The 22,454-nt window shown below is 40.1% G+C and overlaps 1 protein-coding gene across 17 annotated transcripts in view; it reads right to left on the reverse strand.

Moving 5' to 3' along the window:
- Carf (calcium responsive transcription factor) overlaps nucleotides 1-22,454 on the reverse strand; it is a 52,852-nt gene that overhangs the window by 19,665 nt on the left and 10,733 nt on the right. For 7 of the 17 annotated variants that reach the window (XR_013044135.1, XM_042260291.2, XM_042260282.2 and 4 more), the window contains exons 4-10: nucleotides 19,326-19,443; nucleotides 17,733-17,960; nucleotides 16,828-16,948; nucleotides 15,581-15,710; nucleotides 8,739-8,823; nucleotides 6,556-6,745; nucleotides 2,338-2,458 (exon numbers count right to left, since the gene is read on the reverse strand). Coding sequence is in view for 16 of the 17 variants with exons in the window: in XM_042260291.2 (XP_042116225.1) it covers nucleotides 2,338-2,458; nucleotides 6,556-6,745; nucleotides 8,739-8,823; nucleotides 15,581-15,710; nucleotides 16,828-16,948; nucleotides 17,733-17,960; nucleotides 19,326-19,400 (950 nt within the window). In the remaining variant the exon portion in view is untranslated. Of the gene's footprint in view, nucleotides 1-2,337; nucleotides 2,459-6,555; nucleotides 6,746-8,738; nucleotides 8,824-15,580; nucleotides 15,711-16,827; nucleotides 16,949-17,732; nucleotides 17,961-19,325; nucleotides 19,444-21,574; nucleotides 21,722-22,454 lie in introns of those variants that run through there. The other 10 variants (XM_042260290.2, XM_076550322.1, XM_076550323.1 and 7 more) reach the window with 5 other exon arrangements.

The following is a 22,454-nucleotide window of genomic DNA, read 5'->3' on the forward strand; positions in this document are numbered from 1 at the left end:
AAGTATAAGTATCTAAATATAGTTAATTTTTTTTATTTTTTATTTTTCGAGACAGGGTTTCTCTGTGTAGTTTTGGTGCCTGTCCTGGATCTCGCTCTGTAGACCAGGCTGGCCTCGAACTCACAGAGATCTGCCTGACTCTGCCTCCTGAGTGCTGGGATTAAAGGCGTGCACCATCACACCAGTCTTTTAGAAGTATTTATTTTATTTTATTTTGTGTGTGTGTGTGTGTGTGTGTGTGTGTGTGTGTGTGTGTTTGTGTGTGTGTCTGTGTGTGTGCACGCCTGAGTGTATGTATGTGTACCACAAGAAAGCAGGAGTTCATTGAGGTCAGAAGAGGCATCAGATTCCCTGGAACTGGAGTCACAGATGTTTGCGAGCCACCATGTAGGTGCTGGGAATCAAACCCAAGGCCTCTGCATGAGCAGGTTACCACTGAAGCATCTCTCCAGCCTCCAGTCTTTCAAAACACAAGAATGCTTAAGTTTGTGATACATGTGATGCTGAAATGTGATGCTTCAGTTATTCACTAAGTCCAACCATAACATACTATCTTTGTTTTGTTTGATGAAGGGTTCTTGTTGCTCAGGCTGAACTAAAATGTCTAGGCTCCCGTGATTCTTTTCCCCTTAACCTTCCAGCCTGGGATCACAGGCATGAGGCAGCACATTCAGCGCATGCTGCTGATTTGGGCCAGGGCTTGGTGCACGCTGTACCCCTGAGCTATCTGTACCCCTCACACAATATGCCCTTAACAGTTTTCATTTTACTAATAAGTTTGAACATTCTCAATGTCTAAAAGAGTATTAGTATAGAACATTAAGAAAAAGGTCTTCCATTGGTTCATATTTTTATTCTCACCCAGAGCAATGACACCCTAGTTTTCTATCTAAAGTTACTACTGCTCTCCCACATTGCTGGTGTGAATGGAAACTGGTAAAACCTCTCTTAGAAGCAAGTTTTCTTTGTCAACATTTTAAAAGTGCATAACCTTTCCCTAACAATTACCATTCTAGGGATTTATCCTACTAATAAACTTAAGGTTACTGATTGTGGTTTTAATCTAATAGAAGAATTTGTCACTAGTCATGTTGGTGTACATCTGTAAATCGCAGCATTAAAGAGACAGAGCAGCAGAGGAAGGAGGATAAGGAATTCAAGGCCCCCTTGGCTACACAGTGTGTGTGAAACTAGCCTGAGGGACATGAGATCCTATCTCAAAAAAACCCAATTTTTTTCATAGCTTACATATCTATCCATTGAGGATTAATTAAATGGTATGCTTACAAATGGAATATTACACAGCTATTTAAAAGAAAAAACACTCATGCTGATATGAAGCCACTTTAAAGATCTATTAGAAATGAGCCGGGCGGTGGTGGCGCACGCCTTTAATCCCAGCACTCGGGAGGCAGAGCCAGGCGGATCTCTGTGAGTTCGAGGCCAGCCTGGGCTACCAAGTGAGCTCCAGGAAAGGCGCAAAGCTACACAGAGAAACCCTGTCTCGAAAAACCAAAAAAAAAAAAAAAAAAAAAAAAAAAAAAAAAAGATCTATTAGAAATGAAAACAGAGTGTTTAGTAACTAGTACATGTCATATGAGCACTAGTCAGCAGTTTGATATCTGTGCATTAGACACTGTGGTAGTTTGAATGTAACTACCCCCCCCCCATAAGCTCATAGGGAGTGGCAATTTTAGAAGGTTGTTGGAGTAGGTGTGGCCTTGTTGGAGGAAGTATGTATCTATGGAGGCGGGCTTTGAGGTCTCGTATATGCTCAAGCCACACCCAGTGTCTCAGTTCACTTCTTGTTGGTGCAAGATGCAGGACTCTCCGCTACTTCTCCAGCACCATGTCTGCCTGCACGCTGCCATGTCCCACCAAGATGATAATGGACTGAACCTCTGAAACTGTAGGCCAGCCCCAACTAAATGTTTTCCTTTATAAGAGTTGCCGTGGTCATGGTGTCTCTTCTCAGCAATAGAAACCCTGACTAAGACAGATACTCATGAAAGGTTTTCAGACAGCAGGGAAAAGGGAACATGATTACCTCACTTTAAGGAAAGAAAACATTAGTGGGCTTTACTGACCTTTTAGGGTAGACGAAGATATGTGTATAGTCACACACATACACATTCATATATAAAAAAATCTTTGCAAAATGACACAAAAAACTGTTAAGAGTTGAGGCTTTAATGAGGAATATACAAAACAGTGAGAGGAAAACCTAGACTTCACTGCACACAATTTAACTATTTAAACTTAATAAAAATGCTTCTGTTTGCTATTCAAAAGTAAGACTTTAATTAAAAAAAATAAAGTAAGATAAAATAAGCTTACCTGGCTGGACAAGTAGCTTTGTAAAGATGACAAGACCTACTTTCTTGCTCACTGATTCTTTTTAACTGGAAACCTTTCCTTCTTGGTCCATACTGACACTCCATTACTACAGCTCGACTACCTGTGGATCCAAACCAACCAATGCAGTAATTTATCTGCTTATATAGTCTAGACAGATTGTTAAAAACTTGGTTGTGGCAATTTCAAAATCTATACTTTTAATTACATAAGATTATGGAACAAAAACATCAGTATTTCTTACTAAAAATGCAGACAGACAAATTTAAATTTATGTAAAATTTATCAAATATGCCATAATCATGGTAAATAATTAATAAATATCTCGTTTACTGATACATAGAGACATATGATTTTATTTTATTTGGTATTTCAAGACAGGGTTTTTCTGTGTAGCACTGGCTGTCTTGGAACTCACTCTGTAGACCAGGATGGCCTTGAACTCAGAGGTCCTTCTGCCTCTGCCTCCTGAGTGCTGGGATTAAAGGTATGTGCCAAATGAGACATGATTTTTAATAATATGAAATGTACCACTTTATAAGTTGAAATTAGCAAATGTTACATTTGGTTAATTATTAATACTATTTAAAATCTTAATTCCTTAAAAATTTTTTTTTTTAGATTTACTTTATTTTATGTATTTGAGTGTTTTGCTTGAATGTGCATATGTGTACATGTGCATGCCTATTGCTCACAGAAGTAAGAAGAGGCATCTGATCCCCTGGAGCTGGAGTTAATGATTGTGAGCCACCATATGGGTGCTGGGAACAGAACCTGGTCCTCTGCAAGAGCAACAAGTACTCTTAAGCACTGAGCCATCTCTCCAGCCCCTAATTTCCTAAAAAAACCAAACTAAAAGAAAAAGATTTTTGTTTTTGTGTTTGTGTATATACCTGCAAGAGTTTATGTGCACCAAGTATGTGCAGGTGCCTATGGGGGCCAGAGGGTGCTGGATCCCATGAACTTGGAGTTACAGATGGTTTGAGATATCTGGTGTGGAAGCTGGGAACTGAACCCAGGTCCTCTGCAGGGGCAGAAGTGCTCCTAGCTGCTGACCCATTTCTTTAGCCCCTTTACTTCCTGTTTCAGAAATTATTGATTTTCTTATTTCTTTTTTTGGTTTTTCAAGACAGGGTTTCTCTGTGTAACTTTGCGCCTTTCCTGGAATTCGCTCTGTAGCCCAGGATGGCCTCAAACTCACAGAGATCCGCCTGCCTCTGCCTCCCGAGTGCTGGGATTAAAGGCGTGCGCCACCACCGCCCGGTGATCTTCTTATTTCTATTTGGCCTGTTAGATTGAGGTGGTGACCCGCCTCTAAGATGGTCCCAGGCATCCTGGCCTCCTACTATTCACTTCCTCGTGCAGCTCTCCCCTTCAGCATGGGCGGTCCCCACTAACTTCCTCCTACTAAACGAGGCAGTAGTGACAATGTGTTACGGCTGCTATCAGGTTACAAGGTAACTATCATTTCCGTCTTGGGTACTCGTTTACTCTTCCATGCACTGCTGTCTCTAGGTGACATCAGCTGCCACACAGTGAGGGAGCTCTGTGCAAAGGCCCACACAACAAGGCAGCCGCACAAGTGAGACTGGAATCGCCTCCTCTCCTAGTAAGCACAGATGACTGCAGTAGCAGTCAACACAACAGCCTCAGACTGTGTAAGAACCTGAGGCAGTCACCTTGCTAAGCTACACCTGGAATTCTGACCCTCAGAAACTGAGACAATAAATGTTTGTAGTTCTCAGCATTCAAGTTGGGGGTAATTTATCACATTACAGTAGACTACAAATACATAGATGGGAAAATGATGCCCACTGCAGGATACAACCGACCGCCCCACCCCCACCCCCCATCCCGAAGCTGAGGACCGAACCCAGGGCCGTGTGCTTGCTCTACCACTGAGCTAAATCCCCAACCCCTACAACTGACTTTTAAGACATAAAAAATGGCTGGAGAGATGCTTAGTGGCTAAGAGCACTGGCTGCTCTTCCAGAGGACCCTCTATCAATTCCCAGCACCTACATGGTGGTTCACAGGCATCTCTAACTCGAGTTCCTGAGGATCCAATGCCCTCCTCTAGCATCTGTGGGCACTGCATATATGTAGTACTCTAGCAACATATCCATAAAAAAACTCAAAAAATACATATAAAATTGTTAATCATAAATAAAAAAATTAATAAAGCTGACACTAAAATGTAAGACCTCTGTTTAAAGGGATTGTTGGTGACTTTATAACATTAGTATAAACTACTATTTATTTTTTATTGGTTAGTGTGGTAGTTTGAATGTAACTGTCCACCATAAGTTCACAGGGAGTGGCACTATTGGGAGGTGTGGCCTTGTTGGAGGAAGTGTGTCACTGAGGAGGCGGGCTTTGAGGTCTCCTTTGCTTAAGCTTCACTGAGTGTCACTCTCTCTTCCTGCTGCCTTCTGATCCAAATGTAGAACTCTCGGCTACGGCTCCAGCACCGTGTCTGTCTGTCTGTCTGTCTGTCTGCAATCATGCTCCCCACCATGATGATAATGGACTGAACCTCTGAACTGTAAGCCAACCCCAATTAAATGTTTTCCTTTATAAAAGTTGCTGTGGGGGCTGGAGAGATGGCTCAGTGGTTAGGAGCACTTGCTGCTCTTCCAGAGGACCTGGGTTCAATTCCCAGCACCCACATGGAAAAAAAAAAAGAGTTGCTGTGGACATGGTGCTCTTCACAGCAATAGAAACCCTAACTAAGACATTTAGGGACAGGATCTCACTAAGTAGCCTTGATTGGCCTATAACTCACCATGTAGACTAGGCTGGCCTTGAACTTACAGAGCTCTACCTGCTTCTGACTCCTGAGTGCTAGGTTTGAAGGCCTGTGCCATCAAGTCTCACTCTATTAATTATTTTAAAGTTTGATGTCAGGGTTGTCACATGTTTGGGAAGGACAAAGATAAGACAAGAGTAACCTGGGCTAGGATTTTGCAGGAATGAAGGTGGAAATAAACAATTAAATAATAATAAAGCCAAAAGAACAAATGCATACATAAATAATCATATCACAAAAATCTGGTTTAAAAACAGCTGACAGCTGTTGAAGCTACATGATAGATTCCAGAACATTTTTTATATTCTTACCTCTATTTTTGATACAAATGAAAATTCCCATACCATAATCTTTTAGTTTTATTTTTTTGATACAGGGTCCACCATGTAGGCCTGGCTGGCCTTGAACTCCTAGACAGCCTCCTGCCTCTGTTTCCAGAGTACTGGATTACAAAGTTATGCTCCAGTACATCTGGCTATTCTGTTTTTGTTTTTGAGACAGGGTTTCTCTGTGTGGCCTTGGTTGTCCTGGACCTCACTATGTAAACTAGACTGGTCTCAAACTCAGAGATAGTCTTGCCTCTGCCTCCTGAATGCTGGGATTAAAGGTGTGTGCCACCATGTCTGGCCTACCAGGACATTTTTTAAAGTCTGGATATACTAAGCGAAGGATTGAATGTAGAGACATTTATAACATTGCCAACAGGAGTGAAAATCAGCATGTTAATGCTTTTTTTTTAAAAAAAAAAAAAGGCTTATTTATTTATTATATGTGCAGTGTTCTGTCTGCATGCCAGAAGAAGGCACCAGATCTCATTACAGATGGTTGTGAGCCACCATGTGGTTGCCGGGAATTGAACTCAGGACCTCTGAAAGAGCAGCCAGTGCTCTTAACCTCTGGGTCATCTCATCAGCCCATCCCTCAAGCAAATTAATTCTTTATGAGTAAATCTGAAACCTAAAAAGTTCAGAAAACAAAGCTTTTAGAACTTACTTGGCAACAACTTGATCTAAACAACGAAATTATGTGTTTGTGTGTCCATCTATATATCTATCGTCTATCTGAGAGATGATTTATTTCTGTTAGTGTGACTATAAAGGATTATTTTTTTGATTATGTGATATTGTCTATAGGTCTACTTGGAATTTAAAGTTCTATTTATTAACATACTATACAAGTGAAATATTTACTTGGTGTCATAGATTAAAACATAATTTTATGACAAAGAAATTGTTTATATTTGCTATGTTTTCTTTTTAGTTTAACATTCATTCATTTTTAGCAATTAAAATTCAATTCTCACCTACCAAAATGAAATGTATCCTCTCACAAAAATCCTATTTTCACCACAGAGCGCAGCTACTGAGTCTTTAAGTAACTGGTGGAGTTACCTGCATTGACAAATGGGATGCCATCATAGGGCACATACTGGGACTTCCACATCAAGCGCGTGGCAGGTTTGGCTGGGCTTGGAGACTGGCGGGTGCCCCAGACACTCCGGGTTTGCTGCTTGTGAAAAGTGAGGATGCTTTCTAGTTCAGTCTCACTGACACAGTAGCCACGGTAGGAATCTCCAATTTTCTGTACAAGGAGAAATCATGTAAGAAAATCATTGGCTGGAAGGATGGGAGACCAGCAGGATCCTGTCCCATGTGTCAGCCATGACAGATTAAAGCTGTTACCACACACATACACACACACACACACACACACACACACACACACACACACACACACACACAAAAAAAAAAAAAAAAAGGAAGAAAGAAAAAAATCATTGGCAAATACATTTCAGTGAACAGTAAATTTAACAAGATAATTCTCTAAGGTGAAATAGCATCAAGTCACTTCCTCACCGCTGGCCTGTAGTGGTCTGAACTCAAACAGTACCATCAAACAGATGCAAGGGTATATAATAACACATTCACTGCCATACGAGAAGTAAGTTTTAGAAGAAAAAGCTTGAAGAATATGTAATATAGCCATCCTCTTGGATGTCTAAAATTCTACCCCTAGATCAAATCGAGTACTGATTCTTTGTGATTTTTTTTTATATGATGCCAAGAATCTATCTAAAACCCAATGAAAACTATGTGTTCTAAACCCATATGACTATGTGTTCTAAAAAAAATCTTGCACAAGAACTTCATTGTATCTAATACTCTTTTTTTTTTTTTTTTTTTTTTGGTTTTTCTAGACAGGGTTTCTCTGTGTAGCTTTGCGCCTTTCCTGGAGCTCACTTGGTAGCCCAGGCTGGCCTCGAACTCACAGAGATCCGCCTGGCTCTGCCTCCCTCTAATACTCTTTTTTATAACATTTAATTGGGGGGATTTTATTTATTTTATTTTATCTATATGGGTGGTTTGCCTACAGATATATATATATATATATATATATATATATATATATCTGTGTACCACATGTATACAGGGCCTACAGAGACCAGATGAGGGTGTTAGAACTGGAATTACAGACCGTCGTAAGCCACCATATAGGTTCTGGAATTAAACACAGGTCCTCTGCAAGAGCAGTAAGTTCTCTTAACCACTTTCAAAAGAATTGTGACCTGGACATGTACTACACATCTACAATCCCAGCACTTGGGAGGTTGAGGCAGAAGGGCTAACGCAAGTGTAAGGCTAGCTTTGTCTGCATAGTGAGTATCAGGCCAGCCTCGGCTACAGTGCGAGACCATCTCAAACAAACACACAGTCAGTCAAAACAAGAGCAAGAAAAACCAGCCAAGTATCTCAGTGAAACCAAGAAATCAGTCTAAGACTCCGTGTCTGAATATCTAAGGAAATGGTGTTTATTAATGTTAATTAACAGGCAAAGAATTTAGGAAGCAGAGTTAACTGGTATGGTCGCAATAAATTTAAGGTAAAATCTAAATAAAACTTCAAAAAGATGCTGAAGGTCTGGGGCCAGACTAAGAATTACAGAACTGGTGATAGAGATTTGCAAATTATTTTATGAACATGAAAGCTGAAAGTCAACAAAACAGGTAAAACCCTTCAAAAGATAAAATGAACACAGGTCAAAAGCAAACCTGCGGAATTTATACTGAGACTATAAGAAGAAATAAATGCAAGCAGAGAGAGAGGAGGTGGTCCAGAGCAGAAGGTAGACAGGGGTGCTAATGGAGTCAGCCATGCAAGCAGAGAGAGAGGAGGTGGTCCAGAGCAGAAGGTAGACAGGGATGCTAATGGAGTGAGCCACGCAGGAGGAGACGGCAGCGACTCGGGAGCTTCACACGACTTCGGCCTTTTCTCTTCTTCCGTTCGGCTTTCAGGGACAGGGCTTCATGTAGCTCAGGCTGGTCTCGAACTCACTCTGTAGCCAAGGATGAGTTTAAACTCTCCATCCTCCTGCCGCCACCTCCCCAGTGCTGGGATTACAGGCTGCCCCACCACAAGAGGCATAACTTCTAAAGCAACAGGGGAGCTTAGACTAAGCTTCAGTGCACACAGACTATGGCAGATACTGACTGTATTATTTGTATTAAAAAATTTTCATCTGGGGATGAAGTGTTGCCATAACCAGTGAAGTGAGGTAAGGACTCTCTTAGACTCACCTCACAACTCCTCAGGCGGCAGGCCCAGATCGGTGTGTTACAAGACAGGGGCTGAAGAGGAGCCGGCGAAGGTTCTTCGAGCATTCTGGGAGAGGAGAGGAATAGATGGAAATACGTGGTCTCTCACACACACACACACACACACACACACACACACACACACACACACACACACAAACACACACACGCATGCACACACCATTTAACTGCCTTGTCTTTTTCTTTACTTTGTATGTGTAATATTGTAATATATGGACACACGTGTGTACATATGTGTATCGAAACCAGAGCCTGACATCACATGTTTTCCATAGTCACTCTTCATCTTTTTTTTTTTTTGAGACAGGGTTCCTCTGTGTACCTTTGGCTGTTCTAAAACTTGCTCTGTAGACCTGGATGGACTTGAACTCACAGAGATTCGCCTGCCTCTGCCTTTCAAGTACTGGGCTTAAAGATATGTGCCACCACCACCCGGCTCACCTTATTTTTTGAGACTGTTTCTCACTGAACCTGGAGCTCATCAATTCTGCAAACTGGCTGGCTATGAACTCAAAGGATCCGTCTTCCTTTGTGCCCACTTCCCAGAGGTCACAGAAGAACCACTACACCTGGTTTTGAACACAGGGCCTCATACTTCGTGCTGAATGTTTTACTAAGCCATCTCCCCAGACCACATCTTTAAAAATATACTTTATGTGTCTTCATAGTTAGCCTGCAAGCATATAAGTATGCATACCACATGTGACTGGGGTCAGAGTGGGCACTGGATCCCCTACAACCGGAATTACAGCTGGCTGTAAGTCACCATATGGGTGTCAGGAAGCAAACCCAGGTCTCTACAAGAACAACAAGTGCTCTTAACCATGGGACCATCTCTCCAGCCTCCAACTCCTCCTTTTTTGTTTGTTTGTTTATTTGGTTGGTTTTGTTTTTGTTTTTTGAGACACGGTTTCTCTATGTATCTTTGCGCCTTTCCTGGAATGAACTCTGTAGACCAGGCTGGCCTCGAACTCACAGAGATCTGTCTGGCTCTGCCTCCCGAGTGCTGGGATTAAAGGCGTGAGCCACCACCGCCTGGTCCTCCCTCCTTTTTTAAAACAAACAAATATTTCTGTACATTTATTTAATGTTGGATTTATTCCATGCCATTGATTTATATTTCTTTGGGTTTCTTCTGGGAATCCCTTTTTCTTCTGTGAAACCTTCTATTTTGCTTTAGAAACAATTCTTCCTTTTCACAAAGGAAAAGGAGCTCTTAACTGCGGGGCAGTCTCTCCTGCCCATGTTAACTTTTTTATTGGTAATCTCAACATATAGTTTCTGAACTGGCTAAAGGGATTAAGCAGTAGACTCTTCCTGTTTATGGCCAAGAGGTGACCTATGAAAATGGTCCACCAATCTCTTCACTCAGAAAACCCTACAGAATCATGTAAATCAAGAGGCTCAGATCTCAAGTTCATTTTAAAAAATACTCAAAGAACTGCCCAGACCATCAAGAACACACATATCTCAAAACCCATGAAGCATGCGTAAGGTGTTACTTTAGAGAAGCAATGTGGGCCAGCCATTCTGGCAGAACAGTGGTCAAGTTGGGGGCCATGCACAGGCCAAACAGTGGGGCTAGACAAAGAATTCTGCCAACTTCTAAGTATATCTATCCCAATCATACATTCTAGCATTGGGGAAATAACCACAGGATGAGTTCAGGAACCCACTGGTTCTACCATAAGATGGACTTTAGCTAAAACTCCATTGGTCAAGTTGACCTCCAGAAGCCCCTAAATTTACTGGAGGACCACAATGTTTCTTGGGATCTCCTGGAGTCAATGTCAGTTCAGAACTACTATCCAAAAGACCCTGGACAGTCTAATTGTCTCTCCAGTGTACATTTACCTGTGTAAAAAGCCACAGGTCTCTCTGGGCTAGCAGTAAAAGTCTTAGGTCCTTTCCTCAGGGGAACCTGTCCTTCTCTTCATTCAAGGGGTTCTGGATCCGCAAACTGGCTCAAGTGGAAACCGGTTTACTGGCTGAGATTCCTTTTGCCACCATCCAATGTAGCCTTTCCTTCATTTGAGAATTTTTTTTTTTGTTTATATTGATCAAGCAAAAACACAGTAGGCGCCGGGCGGTGGTGGCGCACGCCTTTAATCCCAGCACTCTGGAGGCAGAGCCAGGCGGATCTCTGTGAGTTCGAGGCCAGCCTGGGCTACCAAGTGAGTCCCAGGAAAGGCGCAAAGCTACACAGAGAAACCCTGTCTCGAAAAACCAAAAAAAAAAAAAAAAAAAAAAAAAAAAAAAAAAAAAAAACACAGTAGGCATCTAATCTACTTCATTCCTGGAAACACTATGATTGTTCAGCTAGTACCAGAGCTCCATACAAGTCAGGCCACCATGGACACTGCTTGTCTCTGCTGCCCATTATAATAACTACATTCACCTTGCCGAATTATAGAAGAAAGGGTTTACTTTGCCTTACAGTTCCAGAGAGTTACTCGAGTCCCTCATGGCAGCGAAGTCAGCATGGCTACAGGACCAGCCCTGAGAGATCACAGCTCAACCCCACACAGGAAGCAGAGAGAGACAGCAGGAAGTGGGGCAAGGCTGCAAACCCTCCACACCTGCCCCCAGTGACCTGCAAGGTTCTATAATCTCCACAAAGAGGGCCACTAATGGGGACCAATGTGTTAGAAAACATGAACCTATGGATGGCATTTCTCATTCAGACCATCACACCCACCAAATATAGCTCATCCAGTTTTGTGAAGCAAGCACTACAAGATTTAAAAATCACAGATTAACCACCAAACAGTAATAGTGTGTGATTGCAACACCCTATTCTCACTATTGGACAGATCAGGTGCACAAAAAATGAATAAAGAAACACTGAAATTAAATGACATCACAGATCAAACTAACTGATGGGCCTGACTGACATCTACAGAACATTCTGCCTGAACAATGGGGAATACACATTCTTCTCAGCAACCCATAGAATCTTCTCTAAAATAGCTCATATATTAGGACACAAAGCAAGTCTCAACAAAGACAAGGAAATTGAAACAACATACTGTATTCTTCCTGATTATGATGGGATAAAGCCATAATAATAATTATTACTGTTATATATAATAATATTCATTATATATAATAATTATACTATTATAATTGCCTGCCTCTGCCTCCCAAGTGCTGGGATTAAAGGTATGCGCCACCACTGCCTGGCATAAAGCCAGAAATTAACAGCAATAGAAACTTCAGAAAATATACAGACTCATGGAGAATAAGCAATACACTGTTGAATGATGAATGGGTCACTGAAGATATTAAGAAGGAAATTTTATTTCCTAGAAGTAAATGATAATGAAAATTCAAATCTATGTGATACAAGAAAGGAGTCCTAAGAGAGGAATGTGTAACTCTAAGTGCCTACATTAAGGAGTCAGACATATAGCAAATGTACAACCTGATAGTAAAACTTTAGGCACTGGGAAAACAAGAACAAGCCAATCCCAAAGCAGTAGATGGGAAGAAAATAATAAAATAGAATGAAAATGACAAAAAATTCAATTAAACCAAGAGGTGATTTTTGGAAAGGTAAATAAAATTGACATACCCCTAGTTAAATTAATCAAAAGAAAGAGACAGAAGACCCAATTAATAAGACTAAAAGAAAAGGGAGGGAAAGAAAAATACTCAACTTTATATGGAAAAACAAAAGACCCAGGATAGCTAAAAGAATCCTATACGATAAAGCAACCCTTGGAGGCATCACCATCCCGGACCTCAAACTCTACTATAGAGCTATAGTAATAAAAACAGCTTGGTACTGGTATAAAAACCGACATACGGACCAATGGAATCGAATTGAAGACCCTGACATTAATCCATGCACATATGAACACCTGGTTTTTGACAAAGGAGCCAAAACTATACAATGGAACAAAGAAAGTATCTTCAACAAATGGTGCTGGCATAACTGGATGTCAATATGTAAAAGATTACAAATAGATCCATATCTGTCACCATGCACAAAACTCAAGTCCAAGTGGATCAAAGACCTAAACATAAATCCAGTTACACTAAACTTAATAGAAAAGAAGATAGGAAGCACTCTTGAACGCATTGGCACTGGAGACCATTTCCTAAATAAAACACCGACAGCACAGACCCTGAGCACAACCATTAATAAATGGGACCTCTCAAAACTGAGAAGCTTTTGCAGGGCAAAAGACACAGTCAATAAGACAAAAAGACAGCCAACAGATTGGGAAAAGATCTTCACCAACCCCACATCTGACAGAGGATTGATCTCCACAATATATAAAGAACTCAAGAAACTAGACATCAAAGCTCTGAACAGTCCAATTAAAAAATGGGCTAAAGAGCTAAACAGAGAATTCACAAAACAAGAACTACAAATGGCTGAAAGACATTTAAAGAAATGCTCAACATCCTTAATCATCAGAGAAATGCAAATCAAAACGACTCTGAGATACCACCTTACACCTGTTAGAATGGCTAAGATCAAAAACACCAATGACAACCAATGTTGGAGAGGATGTGGAGCAAAGGGAACACTCCTCCACTGTTGGTGGGAATGTAAACTTGTACAACCACTATGGAAATCAGTATGGCGGTTTCTCAGAAAATTAGGAATCAAACTACCTCAAGACCCAGCCATCCCACTCTTGGGCATATACCCAAAGAATGCTGATACATACCATAAAGATACATGCTCAGCTATGTTCATAGCAGCACTATTTGTAATAGCCAGAACCTGGAAACAACCTAGATGCCCATCAACGGAAGAATGGATGAAAAAAATGTGGTACATATACACAATGGAGTACTACTCAGCAGAGAAAAACAATGAAAGCATGAAATTTGCAGGCAAATGGATGGAACTAGAAAAAATCATCCTGAGTGAGGTAACCCAAACCCAGAAAGACAGTTATGGTATGTACTCACTCATTGGTGGATTCTAGATATAAAATGAACAATCAGACCACAACCCATAGAACCATAGAGGCTATATATATAGCATGGAGGTCCCTAGGACGACTGTGGCATATAATAAATTTCAGTTTTACTCAATTATTGAAAAAAAAATAGCCAAATGAATGGAAACACATGAACTATGAACCAAAGACTGAGGGGCTCCCAGCTGGATCAGGCCCTCTGAATAGGTGAGACAGTTGATTGGCTTGATCAGTTTGGGAGGCATCTAGGCAGTGGGACCAAGTCCTGTGCTCATTCCATGAGTTGGCTGTTTGAAACCAGGAACTTATGCAGGGACACTTGGCTCAGTCTGAGAGGAAGGGACTGGACCTCCCTGGACTGAGTTTACCAAGTCGATCACAGTCCTCGGGGGAGGACTTGTCCTGGAGGAGGTGGGAATGGAGGGTGGGCTGGGGGTAAGGGGAGGGCGTGGGAGGGGGGAGAATAGGGGAACCCATGGCTGATATGTAGAACTGAATGGTATTGTAAAATAAAAAATATATATCACAAAAAAAAAAAAAAAAAAAAAAAAAAAAAAAAAAAAAAAAGAAAAGGGAGACACTACAACACACACTGAGGACATCCAGTGGATCATGAAGACATACATACTTTAAAAATTCATGTCCCACTAAACTGGAAAATCTAAAAGAAAAGGATGAATTTGAGACACATATGAACTACCAAAGTTAAACCAAGCAAATAATTTCAATAGAGCCATAACAACCAATGAGATCAAAGCAGTAATCAGAAATCTTCCAATGAAAAAAATCTCAGATGCAGATGGAGTTGGTAAAGAAAAATACATAAATATTGTCTTGGGCTGTGAGTTTATCTAAGTGTTAGTCCCTTGTCTACTATGTAAGAGGCCCTGGATTGATGTCTAGCTCTGAAAACTAACTAATGGCTCACAATATGAATATTGTCTTATTTTAAAATATTTTCACAGAACAATTAAAGGAACATAAACACATAAAATGATACATCAAGGGAGAGGTTGGAGAGATGGCTCAGCAGTTAAGAGCTCTCTGACTGCTCTTCCAGAGGACCCAGGTTCAATTCCCAGCAACCACATAGCAGCTCACAGCTGTCTGTAACTCCAGTTCCAGGGGGTCAGACACCCTCATACAGACATACATGCACAGACATACACATGGAATAAAAAAAAAGTTACAAAAAGATACTTTAAATATTTTTCTAAAATTGTCATGAAACACGTTATTTTTAAGAAAAAAAAGGTAAAACCGAAGGAGAAGTTAGCAAAAAGTAGGCTGTGTCAGGACTGGAAAGATGGATTAGCAGTTGAGAGCACCAGCTGCTCTTCCAGAGGTCCTGAGTTCTATTCCCAGCAACCACATGGTGACTCACAACCATCTATAGTGGAATCTGATGCTCTCTTCTGGCATAATCGTATATGTTGATACAGCACTCATATACATAAAATAAATAAAAACTTTAAAAACAAAGAAAAAACAAAATAAAAAAAACAGGCCGTGTTTTTGTGGCTGTGTGGAAAATATTTGCCTAGCATGTCCAAGACCCTTTGCTCATTTCCCAGAACCAGCACATACACGCACACAAAATACTAGCAAAAACATTTTAAATACTTTATCATCTAAGAATTATATCTATATAAATATGGCTAACTATTTAAAAACCTTAGGGACATTTCTCTGAAAGGACAGGAAACTGGCTTGTCAAGATGTGCTGAAATTAATGAAGATGTATGTGATGAACATTTCCTCTTTCTGAACTTCTGATCTTTTCCACTGTCTGCCAGATCTGATCATTTAAAAACAGACTTCCACTGTGACCCCAAAGACAAGCTCCTCTTTCCCATGATTCACCTGGTCCCTGACTTTTTGGGAAACTCAAGGGATGCTTGAGAACGAAGCATGTAGTCATTGGTACTGGCTTCTAGAGTGTCTGCTCTTACAGTTGGTAAGCTTCTGTCAGTGGATTTCTCTTCAGAGGCATCTTAACAACAAATATAAGAAACATCAGTATCTTCAATAACACTATGAAGATTACTTAACTAGAATTAAATCATTTTAATAGGAAAAAGAATAGTTCTGAAGTTAAAAAAACAAAACTTAGCCGGGCGGTGGTAGTGCACACCTTTAATCCCAGCACTCAGGAGGCAGAGCCAGGCAGATCTCTGAGTTCGAGGCCAGCCTGGGCTACCAAGTGAGTTGGGGGGGGGGGCTTAAAATGATTTATTGAGACTGTCACTGATAAACTTACTTTTTTTTTTTTTGGAGCTGAGGATTGAACCCAGGGCCTTACCACTGAGCTAAATCCTCAACCCCTAAACTTACTTTTAAATTGTGTAATGACTATGAAATTCTGTAGTTAACTTTTTATACTTATATTTAACAGCTATGATTTTAAAATAGTTGAAATAATTGTTATATTAAAGAGTTTCCCATGTAATATGAAAACAAAAAATTTACTTCTACATTGTGCTTATAATGTTTTTAGTTTAACTTTTAATGACTATTAATAAAGACAATAAATCATAAAACAAGGTAAAAATAACTATCTTAAACTACTTTGTATAAAAAAAGAACAACAAAACAGTGTAGCAATGATGTTAAAAAGAGATTCAACTACATTGCAAAGGGAAGGAAGAAAATTACTAGAAATATTATCAAACAGGCAAAGGTGGGGGATGGGAAGTCTGATCCTCTTTTCTGAATGGGAAGGAGGAGGAGATCCAAGTAACAGTTACAAAAGGGATGGGTCACAGAGCTAGCAAGAATCCATAAAGTACAAATATAAAAAACTTCTGTAGCTAGGTCCTATATTTGTGCTACTGTTGCTATTTCTATTGTTTCTATAATTAAGAAGACTTTAGTTTATGCTCATTGGTTATCTGGAGGAGTCAACCAGATTCACAGAATCCCAAAATGAAACAGACATCTAACCTAGACAGGAGTTGAAAGGCGGACTTAAGATTTACTGGGGCTAAAAAACCTTTCTAATTACTCAATTCACAATATCACTAAAGAGATGAACTTTTTAAGATGGACTTCCTGGGGAATAATCTTTAGAGCACTGTCAACCCCCCTGCACAAATCCCATACTGACTCACCTTGAGGACTAGTCACATCCACAAGCGGCTCCTGAGGTATAATCACTTGAGCCATTCCTGTCTGGGTAGATGGAATTACATGAAGCACCTGTCCATTTTCTGATGGGCTCGTAGCGATCATCTTGGAAGCATTAAAGAAAGGATATGCTGTTCTGATTTTCCAGGGCTACTAGGTTATTTAAGCTCACACCTACTTCTGGGATGGCCTTATTACTTCACTCTGCAGACACAGACTGAGACTGTGCCAATTTTCCAAAGGTCCCACAGCTGACAAGTGCTGAAGCTAAGATTCAGAACAATCAGCTTGACTATAGCCTATGGTCTTAAGCACCTATGATCTTAATCGTGATAGCACATGCATGAAGGTTAATAACAGACAGTGAAAAGACAGTTTGGAAAAAAAAAAAAAAAAAAAAAAAAAAAAAAAAAAAAAAAGCCGGGCGGTGGTGGCGCACGCCTTTAATCCCAGCACTCGGGAGGCAGAGCCAGGTGGATCTCTGTGAGTTCGAGGCCATCCTGGACTACCAAGTGAGTCCCAGGAAAGGCGCAAAGCTACACAGAGAAACCCTGTCTCGAAAAACCAAAAAAAAAAAAAAAAAAAAAAAGACAGTTTGGGCTATATGAAACCTTGTCTCAAAAACAAAAAGTAACTTACAAGTAAACTTTAGTATATAAACACTAGCTGTAAATCACATCTGCCTTATCACAAGTACCAGTGTACTTGACATGAGCAGCAAGGACTGCTTTGGTAGTCTTTGTGCTCCTAAAAGGAAAAAAAAATACCTATATTTCCAATATAATGTATAAGTCAATAGTATCAAGAAACTAAGGTCATTTAGTATGGTTAATACATATTGCTAAATCCCGTAACAGCCTAACGCTCATTAGTTATAAAATACACCCACCATTTGTGCGTTAGAATCTCCCAGTGGCTGAAGGTCATATTGAACAGGCTGCCCATTTGGGTCCAAAAGACGAAACTGCTCCGCATGAAGGGTCTGTGCCTCGGGCAGTGTCTCTGGCATGTCCTGGGATGTGAGTGACTCATCTGTTTCAGCAGCAGGAATGGGCAAAACAGTAGGGGAATCATTCTGTCCAAAGGAAGAATCCCCAGAGTCCATACAGGTCAGATGCTTTTGAAAAGTCAATAAATAAAGAAATTAAATGACATTAGTCTTTGTAAAATATACCAGATTTTTACAGAGTTTTTTTTTTTTTTTGGGGGGGGGGGAATGACAGGGTTTCTCTTTGTAACTACCCTGGCTGTGGAACTCCCTCTGTAGACCAGGCTGGCCTTGAACTCACAGAGATCACCTGTCTCTGCCTCCCGAGTGCTGGGATTAAAGGCATGTGCCACCACTGCTCAGCCTACTTTTACAGTTTTTTTTTAAGACTGTGTACAATAAACATAGAAAGACATTTATATTTCAGTTCATTATTCATTTTACTATAAGATTTTGTTTTGTTTTTTAGACAGGTTTTCTCTGTGTAGCCCTGGCTGTCCTGGAAATTACTCTGTAGACCAGGCTAGCCTCAAACTCCGAGATCTGCCTGCCTCTGCCTCCCGAGTGCTGATATTAAAGATGCCTACCACTATGCCTGGCAAGTCTGGCTATTTCCAGTGCCAGGTACTGCATCCAGGACCTTCCACAGGCTAGGCAGACAACTTACCACTGAGCTGCACTCCAGCCCAAGTATTTCTTCAGTCGGTGCTCCTCCTAATCTGCAGCCCTTCCATACAGTTCCTAATCTGCACCCTTTCATACAGTTCCTAATCTGCACCCTTTCATACAGTTCCTAATCTGCAGCCCTTTCATCCAGTTCCTAATCTGCAGCCCTTTCATTCAGTTCCTAATCTGCACCCTTTCATACAGTTCCTAATCTGCACCCTTTCATACAGTTCCTAATCTGCAGCCCTTTCATACAGTTCCTAATCTGCAGCCCTTTCATTCAGTTCCTCTTGTTGTGTGACCCCAACCATAACAGTATTTTCATTGCATCATCATAACTGTAATTTTGCTACTATTATGAATCATAAATATTTGTGTTTTCAGATGGTCTTAGGAGATCCCTATGAAAGAGTCATTTCATCCTGGTTGAGAACCGCTGTCTTAAATGAAAGTGTTGATTTTTATGTTTTAACTCTTTATTTTCTCAAGAATGCATTTGGAACTGATGAAATATAATTCAATATATATGTATTGAGTACAAAATGTTAGGGCTATATCTAAGCATTATTAAAAATTCTATGTTAAAAACTAAATATATGATAGATATGTAATCAAAACCTTTTTCTCAGCTATGCACCCAGGCCTGACTTTGAACTCTTGGTCCCGTGCTGTGCCTCCTGAGTCTGGGAAAACAAGTGCACACTACCACTTCCGGCATATGAAAAACCTCGGATCACTGAATTAAAGAACTATCCTTCAAGCAAGAACAGTTGTTAAATGGCATGCTGTTCTTCTTCAGGTTAGAAAGCTTTCCAGCTGAATCCCTACCTCAGGTGCCCGAGTTTCTCCTGGGGACTCTCCGCCATCACTGCGGCTGACTCCTAGTGAAGGACACTGGTCCATGCTGCCTCCATCTTCGGTTTCATTGTTTCCTGTTAGTTAACAGCTGAAAGATTAGACATCTGGTCAACTGTGCAACTAACACTTTGATGGGGATGTTAATCCTAAAGGAAATGTTCATCTTCCACACTATGGTACCTTACACAATTTAGGTAAAACAGTTTCCATTCTATAGATAGAAAATTACTGTTTTTATTAATTAACTTGCCAAGGCACCAGAATACATTTAAGGTAAAATAAACATTAGGGTTACATAGTTTCCTTATTCTGTCCTTAATTACATTCTATATTATTAGCTTATTAAAACTGAATTTGTGTTATAAAGTTATGTTACATTAACTGCACAATTATTTAATGCAAATAAAAGTTTAATTTTATGGGTTGGGTATAAACTATATAGCATTTTTTGAAAAGATGTCTTGGTATAAATGGGACCACGCACGTATGAGAATATGTGTCCTTTAGGCATGTTAATTTATATAGTCTTATGTAATTTTAGAAAAGATGCCTTGGTACTAATGGGATTATACACACATGGAAATATGTGTCCCTTGAGATATGTTAAACACATAGCATCACATAATTTTAGAAAAGAGGCCTTGATGCTGAGAGGATTATGCATGCATGGAAATATGTGTCCTACAAGATACATTCCAGGGGCTGGAGAGATGGCTCAGAGATTAAGAGCACTGGCTGTTCTTCCAGAGGTCCTGAGTTCAATTCCCAGCAACCACATGGTGGCTAACAACCATCTATAATGACATCTGATGCCCTCTTCTGGCATACAGGCAAAATATGCAGACAGAACACTGTAAAATAAATGTTAAGAAAAAATAAATTAAAAAAAAAGATACATTCCAAATACTCCAGTAGATGTGTAAAACCTCATAAAGAACCAAATTCTCCATGTGCATTTATATACTAGGCGCATTAGCACTGTAAAAGATAAGTAAAAACAATAATAAAATAGAACAATTGCATTATACTACAATAAAAGTTATTCCAAAATTTCCTGTTTAATATTTTCAAGTCATAGTTGAGTATAGGTAACTGAAACTACAAAGAATGAGCCAGGCGGTGGTGGTGTGGTGCATTCCATTAATCACAGCATCTGGGAGGCAGAAGCAGGCGGATCTATGTGAGTTCGAGGCCAGCCTGGTCTCCAAAGTGAGTTCCAGGACAGCCAGGGCTACACAGAGAAACCCTGTCTGGAAACAAACAAACAAGAGTAAAATGGGGGCCGACAAGACAGTCCAGCAGGTAGAAGTCCTCTCTGATCTCCACACAAACTCAGTGGTACATGCACACACACCCTACACACAATTAACAGTAAAAAAAAAAAAAAAAAAAAAAAAAAAAAAAAAAATTAAGTTAAAACTTCAGAGGAAAGCACTAGACATATTTATGTAACCAATCAAGGATGACTTTCTAAGGCCCTACTGCTGAAGACACAACACACTTGTTGTAGGGCCTAGAGAACTGAATCCGGAATTGACCTGAAAACTTCCTCTCTACAGGCTAGCTTCACAGGACTAGAGGCTGCTATTCCAGCCGCAGGGTGCGACAGGGGAGACATCAATGGACTTACTCAGTAGTAGTAACTGCATGCTAAAATAGTGACCTACTAAATGTGCCCACAGATACATCAGTGGCATGATTGCTATGGAGGTAATCAACAGCTTCCTATTTGGATCCGAGGCCCATTTCATAGGCAGGAATTTATGTCTGGTACCCTAAACCTAGCCCAGACCAGGGCTAAGGAGGTCATAGGCACCAGAAGGAAACTTGCCATTGTTTTGCTAAATGTCAAACTGATTTCTAAATATTTTTGTTTCTAGCCAGAGACTTGCGTTGACCTCAATTCTCATCAGGAAAGTCTCTTTCTACGGTGGGTATCAGTCACAGTACTCAGAATTAGTGCCTATTGAGTGCTCAGCCCCAGATGGGATAAGTACACCATCCTACCTAACCCCCAAGGCTCAAGAAACATCAAGAAAAGAGAGAGGCACAGAAGAATGTAGGAGCCAGGGATGGGGAAGAGTGTTATGAAATATTGTTGCCCTATGAACTTCTAGCAGCTACAGTGATCAGCAAAAAAAAAAAAAAAAAAAAAAAAAAAAAAAAAAAAAATCAAGCTAGTCAGTGTTCTGGCCTGGATGGAAGAGGGGCTGGCTCACCAGACTCCATCATTAGCTGGGGAACTGCTGTCACTGATCGTTCCTGGACAATGGGGAGTAAGTCTTCTCCAGGGTTGTGGCCCAAATGCATTCATGAGTCACTCACTGGACTCAGTGGATTATGAAGGTGACAAGGACTGGGGATGTCTGGAAGAAGTGGAATTTATTATCAATGCATAAATGTTAAAATTCCTGAAGTAGACAATGATAACCTGAACCTTCTGCTCTTTCTGTCTTCATCCACCAACTGAGCATGGCTGTACATGCTACAATCCCAATAACCAGTAGGCTAGAGCAGGAGGACTGAGTTCCAGGACAGCCTGGGCTACATAATGAGACCTAGCTCAAAGTCAAAACTAAGCACTCATACTATCAATATTAGCTTGACAAACTTGGAAATGGAAAATTATGAATAATATAAACTTTGAGGCACTTAGATCTAGTACCATGATTGTCTTTGGCATGAGTTTATGAGACAATAAATTAGTCCAATTTAAATATATAGCTATAAGGTACATTTAAATGATTTCTCATTTAAGATTTTAAATAATCACATGTATCTTGATCTAACTTATTATAAAAATTCAACAAAAACTATAACTTACAGTTACTTAACCTATTAGGCTACAGAAAAGCAATTTTATTGTCTACTTTTCTGAATTTTGTGTATCACTTGACAATAGAGATTTTCAAAGCAGTTTACAAACAAAACAAGATATTTTAATGGTAACAGAGGGGTTAGGAGGTTGTGTACTGCAAAAGAACCTTTTGCTACAGAAAAAAATAGGAAGTGGATCTAAAACAAAACTTTATTTTGTATCTAGAAGTTTAGAAAAAGTAACAATAACCAAACAAAAATAATCCATTCCATATTCTCCTA

The sequence above is a fragment of the Peromyscus maniculatus genome, chromosome 13, assembly GCF_049852395.1.
Source record: "Peromyscus maniculatus bairdii isolate BWxNUB_F1_BW_parent chromosome 13, HU_Pman_BW_mat_3.1, whole genome shotgun sequence".
In the NCBI taxonomy this organism is placed as follows: domain Eukaryota; kingdom Metazoa; phylum Chordata; class Mammalia; order Rodentia; family Cricetidae; genus Peromyscus; species Peromyscus maniculatus.